The sequence below is a fragment of the Gymnodraco acuticeps genome, unplaced genomic scaffold (genome assembly GCF_902827175.1).
Source record: "Gymnodraco acuticeps unplaced genomic scaffold, fGymAcu1.1, whole genome shotgun sequence".
Lineage (NCBI taxonomy): Eukaryota > Metazoa > Chordata > Actinopteri > Perciformes > Bathydraconidae > Gymnodraco > Gymnodraco acuticeps.
The window spans coordinates 1,012,992-1,032,040 of record NW_022989843.1 but is presented as its reverse complement, the minus strand read 5'-3'; the positions used below and the strand labels follow the sequence as shown (position 1 = coordinate 1,032,040).

Sequence of the window (19,049 nt, the reverse complement as noted above, 5' to 3'; positions counted from 1 at the left end):
TGTCTAAAATATAGTTGTTTATAGTTGGCCAATACAAGCAATACATGTGAATTACCTTAATATCAATAATAACGAGGAAAACATTACCTCTGCTCTCAAGCAGTCCTCTAGAAATGCTTCTGAAATAGTAACGCACACTCATTTTTACCATGCAGCATTCCAGAGATCAGAGCTGTCTAAATAAAGATATCCCCTCTATTTACATGTATATAGACTCCTAAATGTACTTCGTCCCTAACAATACTCTGCATTATTTAGTTTATTGTATTTATTTACTGTACTTCTGATATGTATATATAGATTACTTGATCAGCATTACTTGCACATTGGTTGCAACCATAGACTGTATATATAAATGGACGTATTGTCCGTGACGTCACCCATAGGATTCTGCAGAGTTGCCGCGACACAGGAAAACGTCTTTTAAAACTACAACTCCCAGTAGAGACGTGCCATAGATAGAGAACATGTTGCGAAACAGAATAGCCAGCATGTGTAGTTCTGGGGACGGGGTGGGGGAGGGGGGGGACGCGGTGGACCCGTTCAAATCCAGTTTTGGACAGTCTGCCGTGGTTCCATCCCATTTCAAGTGCTGTTCGAGGCTCGGCGTAACCCTCGGAGCACACTCTCCAATCACAGAGCTTGAGGACTATCACGGGGTTTGTCAAACAGAGCACATGGTGTAGTCCTAAACGATAGCTGGGGATTCTGGGTAGTGTAGTGTCTTTTGCTATCCTTTACTCCGAAAAAATATTTGTTTCTCTGAATCGAAGGGGAAAAATACAAAAGCATTGCACACAATTTAAACCAATCAATGTTGTGTAATTAACAAGGATAATCTGGTGTTTTTTAGTCGATGAGTAGTGCAGATATCACTGTAAAATCAATCGACAGTAAGGGGAATACTTACTTCCGGGTATACAATTCTCCGTTATCCAATGAGAATGGACGCTCACATTGCCTTTAAGGGCAGCCGACACAAACGAATGCCGTGCTTCCATGAGCGTCATCACCAGTAGAAATACATTGCTTTTAAAATCGTGCTGTGCAACACGAAAAAAAAAAGGGGAAAATCGTGTTGGTGAACACGAATCAATAGATTAAAAATCGTGTTGGTGAACACGAAATGCCATGAGACTGGGTTTAATCACCACGAACACGGCTAAAGGGTCAAGTACAGTACTATGACTAACTAACGTTGTAGCCTCTATGGTTGTAGCCTAGCAGAGTGGACAAGTTGCTGTTAGCTGACGAGGCATATACGTGTCCATCAAAGTGACCACGCCCTAATTTATGCAAAAACGTTAAGACCTAATATAAATAAAAGGGCCGTGTTAGAAAACAATTCACTCACAGATTCATAATCATGAAGGTGGAATCTAACTATATCGAAAATAATATTTATTGCATCCATGGGTAGAAACATGTTTTTTTCTGCTGTAAAGTTGGGCATTTTAACATGGGGTCTATGGAAATTGCTCCTTTCTGCAGCCAGTCCCTAGCGGCCCATGTATGAACTGCAGTGTGTGGCACTTCCGTATTGGCGTCCCGGCTGTTACCCAGAGTTTGCCGCTTGGTTGCAACATAACCTTCGTATACTCTTTTCTACTGTTTCTTCTTGCACTATTTGTATTTGTTGTATCTGTTTTATTGTGTTATGTCCTATATAACTATGTTACACTGTTGGGGGAGCTTGGGACTTCATATTTTCAATACCATTTTCTACACTCTAGCTACTGTGCATATGAAAATAAAGCCTTTGCATTTTGAATCATTGAATTTGAAATGCTATTCCCCTGGCAGAGGTGTGAAGTATATTTACTCAAGTACTGTAAGATTTTAGATACTTGTACTTTACTTGAGTATTTCCATTTTTTTCTGGAGTAAATTCACAAGCTACCCTGCAGAAAACAAAGTAAATAAAGGTTTGAAATGAAATGAAAGTGATTAAAACTAGCTGCACCTTTACCAGCTTTGACTAACACTTTAATGCATCAATAACTATTATTAAAATATATAATATATATTATTCTGTAAGGGGAAATCTGCATAAGTGCTTTTACTTTTGTACTTTTACTTGAGTAACCTTTGAATGCAGGACTTTAACTTGTAACAGAATAATCCTACACTCTTGTACTTCTACTTACTGAAGTACACGATGAGTACTCCTCCCACCTCTGTAAACCGGTGTGGGACCTTGTGTAGATTTTTTTACTTTAAGATATCATGAAACTCCCCATTTTAAACATTTGTTCTCTGGTTCCTGATCAGTACTGGTCTTCTTGTGAATTGCTCTTGCATGGCTTTCGACTCTGTGAGAGTTGTGAGAAAGGTAGTGGACACTTTGGTTGGGATGAATCTGGGCCCTTTCTGTCAGATTCAGATGTTAATATTATAACTGAGATGTTGGTTAGTGGCAGTGAATCTGTGCAAATTTAACATGTGATTTTTACTGAGGCCATTGTAACCTTGCTGTGCTATTTCAACATTCATTATAATAAAGGAAATGAGCCGGCTCTAAATAGCTATCATTAACATGATTCATATTTGTTAAGCCATTGCAAATACAATGTTTAATTTTTTTTTAAAAACACAGTACAAGGGTGTAAGGACTTTACATAATGTGTGAACACTTTTTTATGGAAAACCTTAATCTGAAACATAGATAGACGTTTTTCATTTAATTGATAGCCGTCAAATGAATGTACCGGCTTGGAAAGTATTCTCCTGTAAAATGAAAAGTAGAACTTTATGTTGCATGAAAGGAAAGCAATAAGATGCCATCTGAGAACCATTTCGTTTTTTATTTGAAATTGTTCAAGATCTTACTTGTGATTCAAATGCAATCTCTTATTACTGTTACCAAAGTTCAATATGAGGCAACTCCGGTGATCAAACTAATCAACATATTTAAATAATATAATAACTTAAGCTCAAGCCCATGTGGCTATCATTTAAAAATCTACTGTTTGTTACAACTTACATCCACTTACTTATTATGTCAGTCATACCAGCAGCCTGGATGAACAGCGTTTGCTTATATCTTTAGCGTTTAGGGTGAATCTGGTATTCTTTAGGGATGCACGATATTGTTTTTTTGAAACCGATATCGATACCTTCCTGCTTCTCAAGACCGATAATAAAAAAAAATGTACGCCACTATTTATTTTAACGCGATTAACGCATGTGTATTTTTTTTCCTCGGCCGCCCCGTAGTTTCAGAGCGCATCGAGTTTAAAATACCATCTACAAGCTGATGCTGACAGCCCCGCTCCTGTCGCCCGCTTGTGGCAGACCACACTTCCACGCTCACCGGCATGCACCGACTGTTATTAGTTATAATGTGTGGCCCGAGCGAGCGAGAGAGACCTTACGTGCATTGTTGTTGTTAGCATCTGGTGCTAGCTAGCTGCGCTAACGGATATACGGGGCTGTTTAAATGAAAACAGAGGAGCGACATTTCGCCACAACTGCGCCGAGCACTTAACTTTATGCAGGAAGCCAGACAGTGGGACATTGTACGAAATGTCAGCATGGATAGTGCGCAACATGATTGCAGCGTCCAGGCAGCTCCGGTTCGAGCATATGCCTTGAGTTGCACATAGCTCCAACGCCCATACCACCGACGACATGTTTGTTTACTGTCCTGGCTTCACGAATTAGGGAGCGCTGGATTTGTGAAAAACTCCCCTCTTCCTAAACCACTAATACCACAGTACTGGCAAAACGGGAGTAGCCGAGTGAAAAACAAGCGTCCCTCTTCCGAATCCACCCACACCGCAGTATTTTTTTCTTTTTTTTTACCCAAAAAAGTTATTGTATATTATCGGGGCTATTAATACTGGTATCGGGTTTATCGGGATGACGTCATAATTCCTAATATCGGACCGATAATTATCGGGCCGATAATTATCGTGCATCCCTAGTATTCTTACATCATCACCATACAAAGCTTTACTGTTAGATACATGCATTAGATCACACAGCATTAAGTGCACCGATCATTTCTATGAATTAAAGCACAATGTAGATTATTATTATTATTACTTCAGCTTGAGTGTCACCTTGAAACCAAAATACAAAACTACAAAATACATACATATTCAAAACAAAATGACAAAAATCTATTTGCAACTTAATTGCAGTTTTTTAAATCTTCAACATAGCAACCATTGATCAGTCCCAGCAGCAGAGACGTGCACACATAGACTCTAGGTAGTGCTTGAGCACCTGCCCGTTTGGCCCTCTTGACAGCAATGTGCCCTTTTGAAAGTTCGTTTTTTACAGTTTTTTATTTTATTTATTTTTTACAGTGTACTGTATGTGGCTCATGGTAACATCGATCAATTCTGGATTAAAAGCTTCTAATATATACAACAATTCCCCAAATGCGCGTTGTAATTTTGTCAGACATCCCCACACGTGCCCCGCGGCACTCCCGTACGTGCTCTGGCTGCAACCCCTCCCTTCCCTGCTCTCAACGTGAACGCGCAGCGCGCAGAGCTGACAGTCAGTCAGTCAGACAGGCCACGGCGGGTGTGTGGTGCAGCAGCACGCAGCAACACGATTAAAAGTGCCCTAGTGACGACCAACTAAGTAACCACCAGGTAACAAATACAATGAGTGTATTGTTTAATCCCCTAAATCAGATGTCAAACTAAACTATACAGGGTTCGTACGGTCATTGAAAACCTGGAAAAGTCATGGAAATTCAAAATGCTAATTCCAGGCCCTGGAAAAGTTATGGAAAACAATATTTTTCCCAAAGTTTTGGAAAAGTCATGGAAATGTAACTAAAGTTGTGTCAAATATAATTTACATGTTATCTAATCGCCGAAATAATCTGCGGTCGCGAGCTGTTATGTGCCATCATGACGCGCATGGTGTTATTTTTTAATATATGAAGCGCGAGCTGTGTGCTCGAGTCTTCTTGCCTGTCGGGCCGGCTGAACTCTGCTGCTCCGGGATGAGGGTCAGCTACATTATCTACGATGCGTTCGTTAACTGTGCGGAGTCACTGTGGCACAGACTGATAACGTTAGCTTTAGCCTTCGTTTTCTAATAGTTTTTTTCATAGGCTATAAACAGAGGTGGTATAAGTATAGCGATTGTAGGCTACTAGAGTAAAAGTAGAAGTATACTCAGATCTTGTAGCCTACTTTAGTAGAAGTACTCAGATCTTGTACTTGAGTAAAAGTAGAAGTACTCAGATCTTGTACTTGAGTAAAAGTAGAAGTACCAGAGTGTAGGAATACTCTGTTACAGTAAAAGTCCTGCATTCAAAATGTTCCTCAAGTGAAAGTAGAAAAGTATTATAAAAATACTAAGGCATGAAAATACATTTTCAAAATGCTCAACAGTGCTGCCAAAATTATAAACTGACTGCTACACAATTAAAATAAATGCTTTTATATATTTCTATTAGATGTAACTCTTTGGCGTTTCTGTTATTATTACCTGCTGCTTTAGTTGTTCTGACTGCTAAAATCCTCTGTTATTCCTAATTTTAAAGCCGATATTCCGTGGGGTCGGGGGGCTCGGATCCTTGTCACCTTTTTCATACCTGATGAGTTTGCATCCCTGACTACAGTTGCTTTAGCGAGTAGAAGCTAGTAAGCCTACTATCTGATTTGTTTTAGATAGGCATCTGCATCAGACAGCATATGGTTATTGAAATAAATATATATGCAATTACGACATACAAGATGTGCCTTTAATAAATCTCACACTACTAAGGCAGCCGGCGGTTCCACCAGGGGCGTCAATCCCGGGGGGGGGGGATTTCATCCCCCCCTTAGCTTCAGATTGGAAATGTTAAAATAATTAATTTTTTGATAATAAATCAGTAAAATCAGGCAAAAATAAGAATTAAATAACATAACCCTAACCTAACCCTAACACCGAAATAAAGTAACCAAAAACCGAAAATAAACTAACATAATCCGCCATTATCCGGCAAATTTTTGCGCACAATTTCGGAGCGCACAATTTCGGCGCGACCGCCACGACGACTCAGAAGGTGCCCTTTTTTTTCTCTTGAGCACCTGCCCCTATAAATGTCTGTGCACGCCACTGCCCAGCAGTAGCTGCCTGATGAACATTCATCCAGATGAAAAAAGTGCTGCATTTATGTGTCTTGTCACTTGTACATATGGAAATCTACTTGTTGGTGTAAACCATGTAATACCTTTTCAATTCAAAGTTATGCCTTCTCGGCAGCGTGAATCCTTCTCATGTGGCTCAATAATTCATCTTTACGTCCAAAATTGTTCCCACATGCTTTACAAGTAAACGGTTTCTCACCTGTGTGGACTTTCATATGCCTTTTTAATGTTGACATGTCAATGAAGCTTTTCCCGCAGGTCATGCAAACATACGGTTTCTCACCTGTGTGGCATTTCATATGCCTTTTTAATTTTGACATGTCAATGAAGCTTTTCCCGCAGGTCATGCAAACATACGGTTTCTCACCTGTGTGGCATTTCATATGCCTTTTTAATTTTGACATGTCATCGAATCTTTTCTCGCAGGTCGCGCAAACAAAGGGCATCTCGCCCGTGTGGATTCTCATGTGACTCTCAAAGTCAATGTTAAATCTGAATTTTTTCCCACATGTTTTGCAAGTATATTTCTTCTCACCGGTGTGGACTCGCATGTGGTACATCAAGGAACTACTTTCTCTGAAATCTCTTCCACATGTTTGGCAAGAATATGGCTTCTCATCCGGGTGGATGGTCATGTGTCTTCGCAGTATTGACATGTACTTAAAATCTTTCCCACAAGTTTCACATTTTAAATAATTTTTCACTGTGCAAGTATTACGTTGCATGTCTGACAAGTTAGCGTTGTTTACTTTGTTCATTTTAGTTTTGTGATGTATTTTGTCTATTTCTGGATCCGCAGTTCTTTTTAACCCTGAGTCATTCGAATTGTGAGAGATGAGCTGCAGATTACTTTGTGCTTCTGATACCACAACGCTTATAACTGGCATGTTGCCTACAGACTCTTTTGCACAAGTCAGACCGTTGTGCACACTTTCCTCATCAGTAAGAGTCACCATGAAGACATTAGTCTCCTGCTTTAGTTCAAGCTGCTCTTCCTCCTGACTGGTGCAAAGTTCCTCCTGTTCCTCTTTAATCTGTGGAGGCTCTGGGTCCTCTTGGTCCAGACTGGAGTTCCTTTCCTGACTACAGAGCTGCTGGTCAGTGAGATCCTCATCCTCATTACAGACATGTTGCTGAGGGAGCTCTGGAGGGACAGAAAATAAACAAAGTACTGTTAGTGTGGTGTTAGGGAAGCAAATTGCATTCAATGCTGGGCAATGGTGTTAAGATCAACACACGGCCACCAACTTTTTAAAACTATAACATATTCTAACAATGTGTATTTTAACTGCTGTGCTTTGTGTATTTGTGATCTGTTGTTGGATATCTGAATGTGAATGAATAAACAGAAAATAGCTAACGAGAGGCTTTAACCATAATGAATCCCATTCAGATTGTTTTATAATTTGTAAGTGTCAGGGAATAATTCTGTATACATGTTTACCTTTTGCCCTCTGACGCAGTTCTATTTCGTATATGGCTTCGCCCTCTAAGGCTATCGCTATTGGGTTATCCCTCTGCGCCCCCGCGCAGCACTGAAACACTTGTAGTCCACGCCCACCCGCCAGGTGGGCCCCACCCTCGGGCCTCCTTCCGGTATAAATAGGAAGGGTGCCCGGCAATCTGCTCCCTCTTTTCTTCAGCAACCAGCAGTTTACTGAAGCACGAGAAAAGCAAGATCATGAGCAACAAAGAGTGTGTCCGTATGTGTCCTTCGTGCAATACGGGGTACATTATGAGCTATGATTTGCACCCGATATGCGCAGCCTGTCTGGGGCCAGAGCACGCGGACGCGGCTCTCAGCCAGCAGGTCGCATGTCCTCACTGTGTGCGTCTCCCTTCATCCGACAGGAAGCGAAGGGCGGACGCTCTAGCTGCTGCGGGTGAGGAAGACGTCTGGGGGGGGCAGGAGCCCATCCAGAACAGAGACAGCCTGTTTCTGGAGGCGAGTGGGGGGCAGGAGTCGGACGACTCCTACCCCGCCTCCCTCCATGGCTCACCATGCGGCTCTCCCCTTCCCCCTCTTCCCCGGACGGGGGAGACGGGGTCAGAGCGAGAGTCAGAGGTGGCGGTCGAACACGTGGTCCCCTTCTCCGTGGCCACGGCGCTACAGGCGTTGGGGGGCATCATGCTGGAGCTGCCGGAAATAATCGGCAATGTCGCCCGCCAGGCTGACCGGGCGCACCAGTGTGCTTTCCAGGCGTCGGCAGCGGCGAATAATATTGCATTGCTGACCAACTCGGTGGTGACGTTGGTCGAACGGTCCACCACCGTGGCTCCAGAGGAGGCAGAGGAGATCGCTAAGGTGGTCAGCACGGCGTTCACGCTGTGCGCAGCCGTGGCGGTGTCCCAGGCGAGGATCACAGCCTGGATGACACAGATCCAGCGCCACCTCTGGTTACAGCAGGCAACGGTCACAGAGCCAGCCAGGAAGGTGTTACTGGACGCTCCAATCAGCTCGGACGGGCTGTTTGGGCCCCAGTTCCTGGCCATGGTGGATTCCATGAAGGCGGCATCGGAGCAGGCGGAGGACATCCGCCAGCACGTCGGCTGGCTCCAGCCAACGGTGAAGCAGCAGCGGCACCAGCGGCACCAGCGGCAGCAGCAACAGCCAACCCGGCCACAGCGGCAGACGGACAGACACCAGCAGCAACAGCAGCCGAGGCGTCAGACTCGCCCGTCAGCGGCGGCTGGGGCACCGGCCCGCGCCTCCAGGGCACCATCCCGCGCCTACGGGCCCCCACCAGAGAGGGGGGGTAAGAAGGGAGTGAGGTACTTCCGTTCGGCGTCTGCTCCACGAGAGCCGCCGAAAAAGCAAACCTTGACGGTTTGAGGGTGAGGGAAATAAAAAGCGTTTATTTCCTAACATGTGGTCTGAGTCATCAGTTACAAATGTGTGTCACATATCCCCCACCCTGGGTGAGCCAGCTGCCTATGACCTATCGGTTAATAGCCAGCCGGGTTCGGTACAAAAGCCTGCACTATTTAATCTATCGATTAATAAGCTGCGGAGCACAGTAATTAAAACCAGCTGTCTCCAATCTGTTGATTAGTAGGCAGCATGGTTCGCTGCAGGGTTCTGGTGGTTATGACTCTTCGGTTATTAAACCACAGACCTCGCGGCATTCTTCTGTCCAAGATACGCCACCTACACACGGTCACAATAAGCCCACGAGCGCAGTGTTAACGCCTCATGTGGATATTACTGCACACACCTCCACCCATCCTCTGAGCGTGTACGCGCCTCATGATGCGAGACGGAGTGATACGCAGCGTGTGGAGGCCTCCGCACAGCCTTTTCGCTCTAGGCCCACCTTGGGTTGCCTCACGGGCAGCGGCGGCGAGGGCTCTGGCGTGGCTCGTCGTCATGACAACCACAACACATCTCAAGTATGCGCGCCCGCTCTCAGAGATGGACAGATGGATGAACAGGCTGATCAGCAGAGGGTACACCCTGCAGTTCGCCTCCCCCCCCCCACAGTTCAACGGGATACAGGTGACATGCCTAACATCCCGAGAACAGTGTATTGCGCTCCAAGCAGAGCTACGGGAACTCCTGTTGAAAGAGGCTATTTCCAGGGTTCCCCAGGAGGAAGAAAATCAGGGGTATTACTCCCGCTATTTTCTTATCCCGAAAAAGACAGGGGGAATGAGACCCATCCTCGACCTGTTTCACATGCTGACGGTCAAAAAGGTGCTAGAGTGTGTTCACCAGGGAGATTGGTTTCACCTCTATAGACCTAAAGGATGCATACTTCCATGTACCCATCATTCCGCAACACAGGAAATTCCTGCGGTTTTCATTCCAGGGAATATCGTACCAGTACAACCGTCTGCCGTTCGACTATTCCCTGGCTCCTCGTACTTTTTCAAAGTGTGTAGAGACGGCGTTGCAGCCGCTACACAGAGGAGGGATGAGAGTACTATTTTACCTGGACGACCTGCTGCTGCTGGCTCGCTCCAGGGAGGAAGCGGCTTTACAGACGGTACAACTCATATCGCATCTGTCAAAGCTGGGTTTCATGATAAATTGGAAAAAGAGCTGTCCTATTCCAGCCCAGAGTATTGTTTACCTGGGGGTGGAATTGAACTCAGCCCGCATGAGAGCACGACTCTCACGGCAGAGAGTGGAAACGCTGACAGCTCTCCTTCGACGTGTCACACCCCGCAGTGTGGTTCCGAAAAAGCCCCCCACAGTTCAATGGGATACAGGAAACACTCCTGTCCTCCCAGAAGCTATGTCTTGCGCTCCAATCCGAGCTGCTGGAACTCCTGTAGAAAGAGGATATTTCCAGGGTTCCTCAAAGGGAGGAAAATCAGGGGTTTTTCACTCCCGTTATTTTTCTAATCCCGAAAAAGACTGGGGCAATGAGACATCCTCGAACTGTCAGTATTCCACATGCTGACGATCAAACAGGTGCTGGAATGTGTTCACCAGGACGACTGGTTCACTTCCACCTGAAGGATGCATACTTCCACGTACCCATCATCCCGAAACACAGGGAATTCCTGCGGTTTCTCATTTCAGGGAATATCAGACCAGACAATCGTCTGCCGTTCGGATATTTCCTGGCTCCTCCCGTTTTTGTGTAGAAGGCTGGAGCCGCTACACAGAGGAGGGATGAGAGGGTGGTTTCCTCTGAACGACCTGCTAGTTGCTGGCTCGCTCCAGGGAGGAAGTCGCTTTACAGACGATACATCTCGTATCGCATCTGTCAAAGCCTGGGTTTCATAATAAATTGGAAGAAGAGCTGTTCTCTTCCCTCTCAGACAAACGTTTATCTGGGAGTGGAATTAAACTCAGCCAGCAGCAGAGCGCGCTCTCGTGGCAGCGAGTGGAGAAACTGACAGCTCTTCTCCGGCGTGTCACTACCCACACAGCCCTCTCCGTGACGCAGCTGCGAGGCATTAGCGTCAGCTGGTCACGGGGGGGGATTCCCCATGGTCTCCCCCACAGGTGGAGTCTCCAGAGGTGCTTCATTCACTGCAGAAGCCTGCTGTTTTAACCTATTGGTTTATAAACTGCAGAGCTCGAGGCATTCCTCTGTCCCAGATATGCCTTACACACGGTCATAATAAATCCACGAGCACTGTTATAACGCCTCGTGTGGACAGCATACACACACCTCTCATCCTCTGGGCATGTACGCGCCTCATGATGAGAGACAGAGTGGAATGCAGCGTGTGGAAACTCCCTCGCAGCCTTTTTGCTTCACGGGCAGCAGCGGCGATGGCGTGGCACGTCACCATGACGACCATTACGGCACATCACAGAGAAGCCTCTCCCCCCAGCAGTTCCATGGGATACAAGAAACACTCCCGTTATCCCAGGAACAGTGTTATTCCCGGCGAATTTAACCGAGGGGCTCGCAGAACGCAGCAGCCGTGGTATGCGAGGAGTATGGAGACTCAGACCGGTGTCACGCACACTGGCGCCTCAGTGGGATTTGGCTTTGGTGTTACGCGCACTAAAGAAAAACCCCATTTGATCCTGATCAGGTTCCCCTTAACTGTATTCAGCCAAAGTAGTACTGCTTTTGGCTCTATCAGAGGAAAGGGTGATCTGTCTGCTCTCCCTGTGGCTCCGTCATGTCTCCGGATCCATGGAGATGCAGTTCAGCTGTTTTACGCCATAACCCGGCTTCATGCCTATAAGGTCATCACAACTCTTTTAGGTCAAGAGTGATCACCCTGGCTGGCTTCTTCCCCCCTCCTTACAGGTCGGAGGAAGAAGCAACATCTCATCTCCTCTGTCCGGTGCGCGCGCTGTCCTGCTATGTGGCGTGCACGGCGGCATTGCGCCGTTCTCAGCGCCTGTTTGTGCATTACAGAGAGCGCTCGATCGGGCAACCTCTGTCTACACAACGGCTGTTACACTGGCTGTGTGAGGCTGTGTCACAGGCATATGTCTCCTCTGGGGTGGAGCCCCCGGAGAATATCAAAGCGCACTCAACCAGAGGAATTTCCTCCTCCTCGGTGTTCCCCTGTTCATTTATTCAATTTTATTTGAGGGATGTCTCCCTTTCCTCTCTGACACGCCCTGTACTGGGTGTCCTGTCAGAGTGAGTGACGTCAGGGATCCAGCTGTGCGCCTCTCTCCTGCCTCGCGGCACACAGAGAGCGGCCCTTTTTCCCCTCGTAGGAGAGGGATGTTCCCCTTCCTCTGACACACTTCGTACAGAGTGCCTGGTCAGAGTGAGTGACGTCAGGGATCCAGCTGAGCGCTCTCCTACCTGGCTGACACGGAGAGAGCGGCTGTTCCCCCTCTATGATCGCAGGACAAGGTGGGACCTTCGTCTCTACTTTCTCACAGCGGTCGGTATGTATTGTTCCCAGCCTTCAGCCCGTCAGGAAAATAGGTATGTTTTGCTATGTTCCAGGGACGGTGATGCGCCATTACGCATGGCACAACAGGCAGGGGGGCGTTATTAAGCAGGTATGTCTGTGCTTCTAGTGCTGGACAGACCCAGTGGGGCGCAGACTACATCATGCTTCGCCCTTAACCCAATAGCGATAGCCTTAGAGGGCGAAGCCATATACGAAATAGAACTGAGGTTACCTACTGTAACCCAGCTTCTATGAGTATTGGCGCAGCCCTCTAAGCGCTGGGCCCCACTGGCTCTACGAATAGCTGAAGAAAAGTTATATTGTATGGGAGCAGATTGCCGGGCAACCTTCCTATTTATACCGGAAGGAGGCCCGAGGGTGGGGCCCACCTGGCGGGTCGGCGTGGACTACAAGTGTTTCAGTGCTGCGCGGGGGCGCAGAGGGATAACCCAATAGCGATAGCCTTAGAGGGCTGCGCCAATACTCATAGAAGCTGGGTTACAGTAGGTAACCTCAGATGCCCAACCTTGGGTAGCCGCTATCTCCCTTAAGGAGGGGCTGCCCAAGCATTTTGTTGTTATTACCAGTTTATGACCGGGCAACTTCGGTCAGAGATAGTTATTGTTGTTGGACACCTGGAACACATCCTTCTCGGGGTGTAGATGACCCGAGCCATAAGCGACAACAAATGTGATTCAGTGTCCTCAGCTGTTTAGTCTATCTATTGAAGAATGTTGATTATTACACTCTGAACTAGTTAAAACCTGGAACTACAGGAGGGTTCTTCAGAATTGATTGTGGCATCTCAACCGTGTGGTCAACTCGTGGCCCGTGACATGTCTTGTCAATTCTCCGGCCGAAGCTCCAAAAAAACAGTCAGTGTTTGCCATCAAAGCTCCAGCTCTCCTCGTGTCTCTTTGAGTCCTGACTCTCCATTGCTGCAGAAGTTTCCCCCACAGTAAGAACTTGATAGGAAACTAGACAATTACGAGAAATGTTGACTGTGTGACTGAAACTTGGGTGCGCATCCCGATGCTAACATTACCCCCGCTGAGTAAGTATTAATAGCATTAGTTGTATTGTTAAGGTACAACAAAGAATATCCATTAATTTTAGCTCACATTTAGCTGACTATTTTAAGATAAGATAAAGCTTTATTGTCTCCCTTAGGAGAAATTTGTCTTGGGCATCGAGATAATACACATAAAACATTCAGGTCAATCAGTCATAGATTTTAAATGTTTATCTCTTACATTTTTGGATTCTAGTACCACATTCCTGCATCGTTCCTGAACATCTTTAGATTACCACTGGGTTTAGTTGACGACCGACAGGTGTGTTCAAAGATCAAAGCGTTTCCACGGCAACGCCCTGCCAGTGAACGAGAGACAGCCTGTCAGAGAATGTATTGACAATATTGTGTTGCATTATTGCTTCTAAGTAAAAAACTAACTCCAATCAGCTAAATCTCCAACCCAGAGTATTTAGGATACCAGATGGCTCTCGTGTTTGCTATATGTACAAGTCCGTTTGATTAAATGAGCATATCGGTGCGGCCGGGACAAATATCCCTACATTATGATCACAAAAGTCTGAAGAGTGAAAATTGTGGCCAGCCGAGCAATAGTTGGAAAAAAAACTCAGAATATTTTCCAGCTCCTCTCCCCTCTAGTCGTGATGTCACCACTCTAAATCTTAACAAGCTTTCCCATACACACCCATTATAAAATGTGAAACAGTGTGAAATGTCCACAAAACGTAAGCTGCGACTACATGAGAACCGTACTAGCTATCAAAAATATCCAAATAGTCTAATAAAGTCCATAGCCTCGAGAACCGTTTAAACTTGTAATTTTTGTCCTATGTTAAAGTCTGCGGAATCTGTATGGGGTCAAAGGAGTGTTTTTGAGCTCTGTTCAAATGGATTTCCCATTCATTCCTATGGAGCAAAAGATCTCAGTTTTCTGCGAATTTGCGTGAAAACGGCTAGGCGAATCTCTTTGTAAATGACGTAACAAAGTTGCCTTAATCAAAAAGAACAACACAATTGGTTTCATAGATGAATTAAATAAATAAATACTTTATTTCATGTAATATTATAATCGTTAAATATGGCATGATTGAATACAGTTTCTTTTATATGTTAAACCAATATGCGTAAGTGTTTGTTGTTTCTTGTGCCTAGGAACTAATGTTTGTTCATGTACTGGTACTGCCTGTTTTGTTGATACACTGGACAACTCAACGTGAGTTGACGTCTTTATTCAAAGCTCTGCTGAAGTCTGTGACAAAGTTACAATTTGACAAGGTTATATGGAAAGGGAACTTTAAAGATAAATCTCCTTTCACGACAAGCGGCCAACGAGGTATTTGTTTTATGTTCTCATGTGTCATATTTTCATTCATATATGTGTAGCACAATATGCTAATATGTTTGGCTATGTATACGTGTTATTCGTTGTTGTCGTTCTCACGGCGTAACGGAAGAGGGGAGGCTACATGATGAAAACTCCAAGAAATAAACACCCGTTTTATAGAACCGACCTGTGTCTGTGTCGTGAAGAGAGCTACACTCTTATAAAAGACATAGCAACCCGATCATGGTTATTCCGAAACGTTTTGATGTGTTTTTTGTGTGTTTCGTTTCAACGCTGCCGAAAGAGTAGCATGACAACATTTGTGGCGTAAGAAGAAGAATAAGTTGAGATAAGTACATTGAATACTATACTGTGTGTGGCTTTGCCAGTCACAAAGAATAAGAAAGTATGTTATTGTTTGTTACACACCTGTTCTGTGCAGCTTTATCTGAGGCTTGCCAACAGACTCTTTTGCACAAGTCTGACCGCTGTGCACACTTTCCTCATCAGTAAGAGTCACCATGAAGACATCAGTCTCCTGTTTTAGTCCAAGCTGCTCTTCCTCCTGACTGGTGCAAAGTTCCTCCTGTTCCTCTTTAATCTGTGGAGGCTCTGGGTCCTCTTGGTCCAGACTGGAGTTCCTTTCCTGACTACAGAGCTGCTGGTCAGTGAGAACCTCCTCCTCATTACAGACATGTTGCTGAGGGAGCTCTGGAGGACAGAAAACAAACAAAGTGCTGTTAGTGTGGTGTTAGGGAAGCAAATTGCATTCAATGCTGGGCAATGGTGTTAAGATCAATATCACAATATCAAGACAACAACAAACAAGACTACAGAAATGCATTATGCATAACATTTATAAATAGATTTGATAAAAATAAAAAACATTACGCCACCAACTTTTTAAAACTATAACATATTCTAAGAATGTGTGCTTTTTGTATTTGTGATCTGTTGTTGGAGATCTAAAAAGAAATAGAAATAACAAAAGTATTTCATGGTTTGTTACACACCTGTTCTGTGCAGCTTTATCTGAGGCTTCAAGACGGTATCCAATAATCTGCGCTGACGACAAATCTCCTCCTCGTATGCTGATAAAGCTTGAGCAAAAACTCCATATATTTCATCGGCAGCTGCAGCTAGTCGCTCGTTGATAACACTTCTCAGTTTCTCAACTGCAGCCATTTCTACTGTGTGAAATATATGGATGTATGAAGAGACAAAATAAACCAAACCAACTTTTATTTTTCTCGTTGGCATGAACAAAACAACTTCCGGTGGAATGTTCTTCTTCGTTGGTTTAGGGAGTCGTTCTGCACGGATAAAGTTACATTACCGCCACCTACTGGATTGACATTAAAAAATACATTGTCCAAATCTCCCACAATAACTAATAAGGGAAACCATAACATCAACAACATGTTCCCCAACACTTGTTCAGTGAGTTGCATGAATCACTTTTGTTTGACTTTTAGGTGAACCTTTTCTCACAAGTGTCACATTTGTGTCACATCTCAGCAAATCCGACGACTTCTCAGTTGCAGTGGGCGACATTATTGTCACAAGTAAGAAGGAAATTACATACCTAGGATCTATTCTTGAGGCAAACCTCTCCTGTGACAAAATGGCATCCAATGTAATAAAAAAAGTCAATCAAAGAACTAGATTCCTATACCGGATCTCCTCTCTGGTAAACAAAAACACCCTGAAAACTCTGGCAGGAGCACTCATTCAAGGGTACTATGACTATGCTTGCACGTCATGGTACCATAGCACCTCCAAGGCGCTAAAAATAAAACTTCAAACATCGCAAAATAAACTGGTCAGACTACTGCTTGACCTTTCATCTAGAACCCACCTCACCTCTGCCCACTTTGACAACCTAGGATGGCTTAGAGTAGACGACAGAGTACAGCTACTTGCAATGGGCCTGGTCTACAAGATCCACTACACCTCTATGGTACCCATGTACATGTCAACATTCTTCCCAAAGGTCAAGGAATACCATGATCATAACACCAGAGGGAGCTCCACAAATCATGTGAAACCCAGATTTGGCACAAAAAAGGGGGAATACACGTTTCGCAATTATGCCACATCAAGGTGGAACGCTCTTCCCACAACTGTAAAGGAAAGTAAAACTATACTTACCTTCAAAACCTCTCTTAAAGAGCACCTTCGGGGGAGAGCATTGCAAAACTGGCCCCGGTAATGGTACAAATCTCAACCTGTCGTTCAATGGACAGCTTCCCCCCCCCCCCATCTATGTATATACTCGCATTTTAGACTCTGTTACTAACTGTATATCTGTAGACTTGGTATGTCTTAAATGTCCGGTTAGGATGTATTAGAACGAAATCTAAAATGAAAATTGTAAACAAGCAATCTGTATGTAAAAAAACCACCTGTATGTAAATTGTAAATAAGCCATCTGTATGTCTTATATGTCTTAAATGACATGATGAATTGGAAATGGGGGACCCTGATGTAAACAAGACGAAAGTCTTTCTCTGGTCTGCATCCCCTTAACAATTGTATGTTTTGAGCTGTACTGTACTGTTCCCAATATACAAGCTGTTAATAAACTTTTCAATCAATCAATCAATGTAGTTATTCCTACAATAAACAGTATTTAATTTTTCTTGTAAGACGCTTTTATCCAAAGCGACTTTCGTACTCAATACAATCCCCATAGGAACAATTTGGGGTGAAGTGTCTTGTCCAGGGAAACAAGGACATGCTGACTGCAGTAGGATTTGAACCTGTGACTCCCTGATCCCAACACCAAGGCTCTATCCACTGTGCCACATGCCTTTTACTGCATTGTTTATTCAACATTCTGTTCTTGTATCTTATTCTATTTACATGTATGTAGACTCCTGCATTTACTTAGCCAATTACAACATTCTCTGCATTATTTAGTTTATTGTATTTATTTATTGTTCTGACATGTATATATAGATTACTTGATCGGCATTACTTGCACATTGGTCTTGCAACATAACCTTATTCTACTTTTTACTACTGTTTCCTCTTGCACTATTTGTATTTTGTATTTTTTTTATCTGTTTTATTGTGTTATGTCCCAACTATGTTACAATGTTGGGGGAGCTTGGGACTTCAGACTTGCAATGCCTTTTTCTACACTGTAGCTACTTTGCATATGAAAATAAAGCCTTTCAATTTTGAATCTTTGAATTTGAAATGCTTTTCCCCGGCAGAGGTGTAAAGTATATTTACTCAAGTAATGTAACATTTTTAGATACTTGTTCTTTACTTGAGTATTTCTATTATTTGCTAGTTTGTACTTCTCCACTACAATTCAGAGACTAATCGTATACTTTTACTCCACTGCATTTATTTTATACCTTTAGTTATTTTACAGACTTGGAATAATTATGTGAAATATAATCAACACTTAAATAAGACTTTAGTTACACCTGGAGTAAATTCACAATCTACCCTGCAGAACACAAAGTGATTAAAACTAGCTGCACCTTTAGCAGCTTTGACTAACACTTTAATGCATCAATATTGAAATATATAATATATATTATTCTGTAAGGGGAAATCTGAACAATAAGTGCTTTTACTTTTGTACTTTTACTTGAGTAACATTTGAATGCAGGACTTTAACTTGTAACAGAATATTCCTACACTCTTGTACTTGTACTTTTACTACGATGAGTACTCCTCCCACCTCTGTAAACCGGTGTGGGACCTTGTGTATATTTTTTTACTTTAAGATATCATGAAACTCCCCATTTTAAACATTTGTTCTCTGGTTCCTGATCAGTACTGGTCTTCTTGTGAATTGCTCTTGCATTGCTTTCGACTCTGAGAGTTGTGAGAAAGGTAGTGGACACTTTGGTTGGGATGAATCTGGGCCCTTTCTGTCAGATTCAGATGTTAATATTATAACTGAGATGTTGGTTAGTGGCAGTGAATCTGTGCAAATTTAACATGTGATTTTTACTGAGGCCATTGTAACCTTGCTGTGCTATTTCAACATTCATTATAATAAAGGAGATGAGCCGGCTCTATTAAATAGCTATCATTAACATGATTCATATTTGTTAAGCCTTTGCAAATACAATGTTTTAAATTAAATAAAAAAACACAGTACAAGGGTGTAAGGACTTTACATAATGTGTGAACACTTTTTTATGGAAAACCTTAATCTGAAACATAGATAGACGTTTTTTGTTTAATTGATAGCCGTCAAATGAATGTACTGGCTTGGAAAGTATTCTCCTGTAAA

At 43.8% G+C, this 19,049-nt stretch overlaps 1 protein-coding gene across 3 annotated transcripts in view; it reads right to left on the bottom strand.

Annotated features, from left to right (window-relative positions):
• The window catches only part of LOC117559975 (zinc finger protein 3-like), an 87,458-nt gene extending 71,404 nt beyond the window's left edge, over positions 1–16,054 (bottom strand). For all 3 annotated transcript variants that reach the window (XM_034236747.1, XM_034236753.1, XM_034236741.1), the window contains exons 1-2: positions 15,802–16,054; positions 15,218–15,499 (exon numbers count right to left, since the gene is read on the bottom strand). In XM_034236747.1, the coding sequence (XP_034092638.1) occupies positions 15,218–15,499; positions 15,802–16,048 (529 nt within the window). In that variant the 5' untranslated portion in view covers positions 16,049–16,054. The remainder of the gene's footprint in view (positions 1–15,217; positions 15,500–15,801) is intronic.
• Between the last annotated feature and the right edge of the window lie 2,995 nt (positions 16,055–19,049).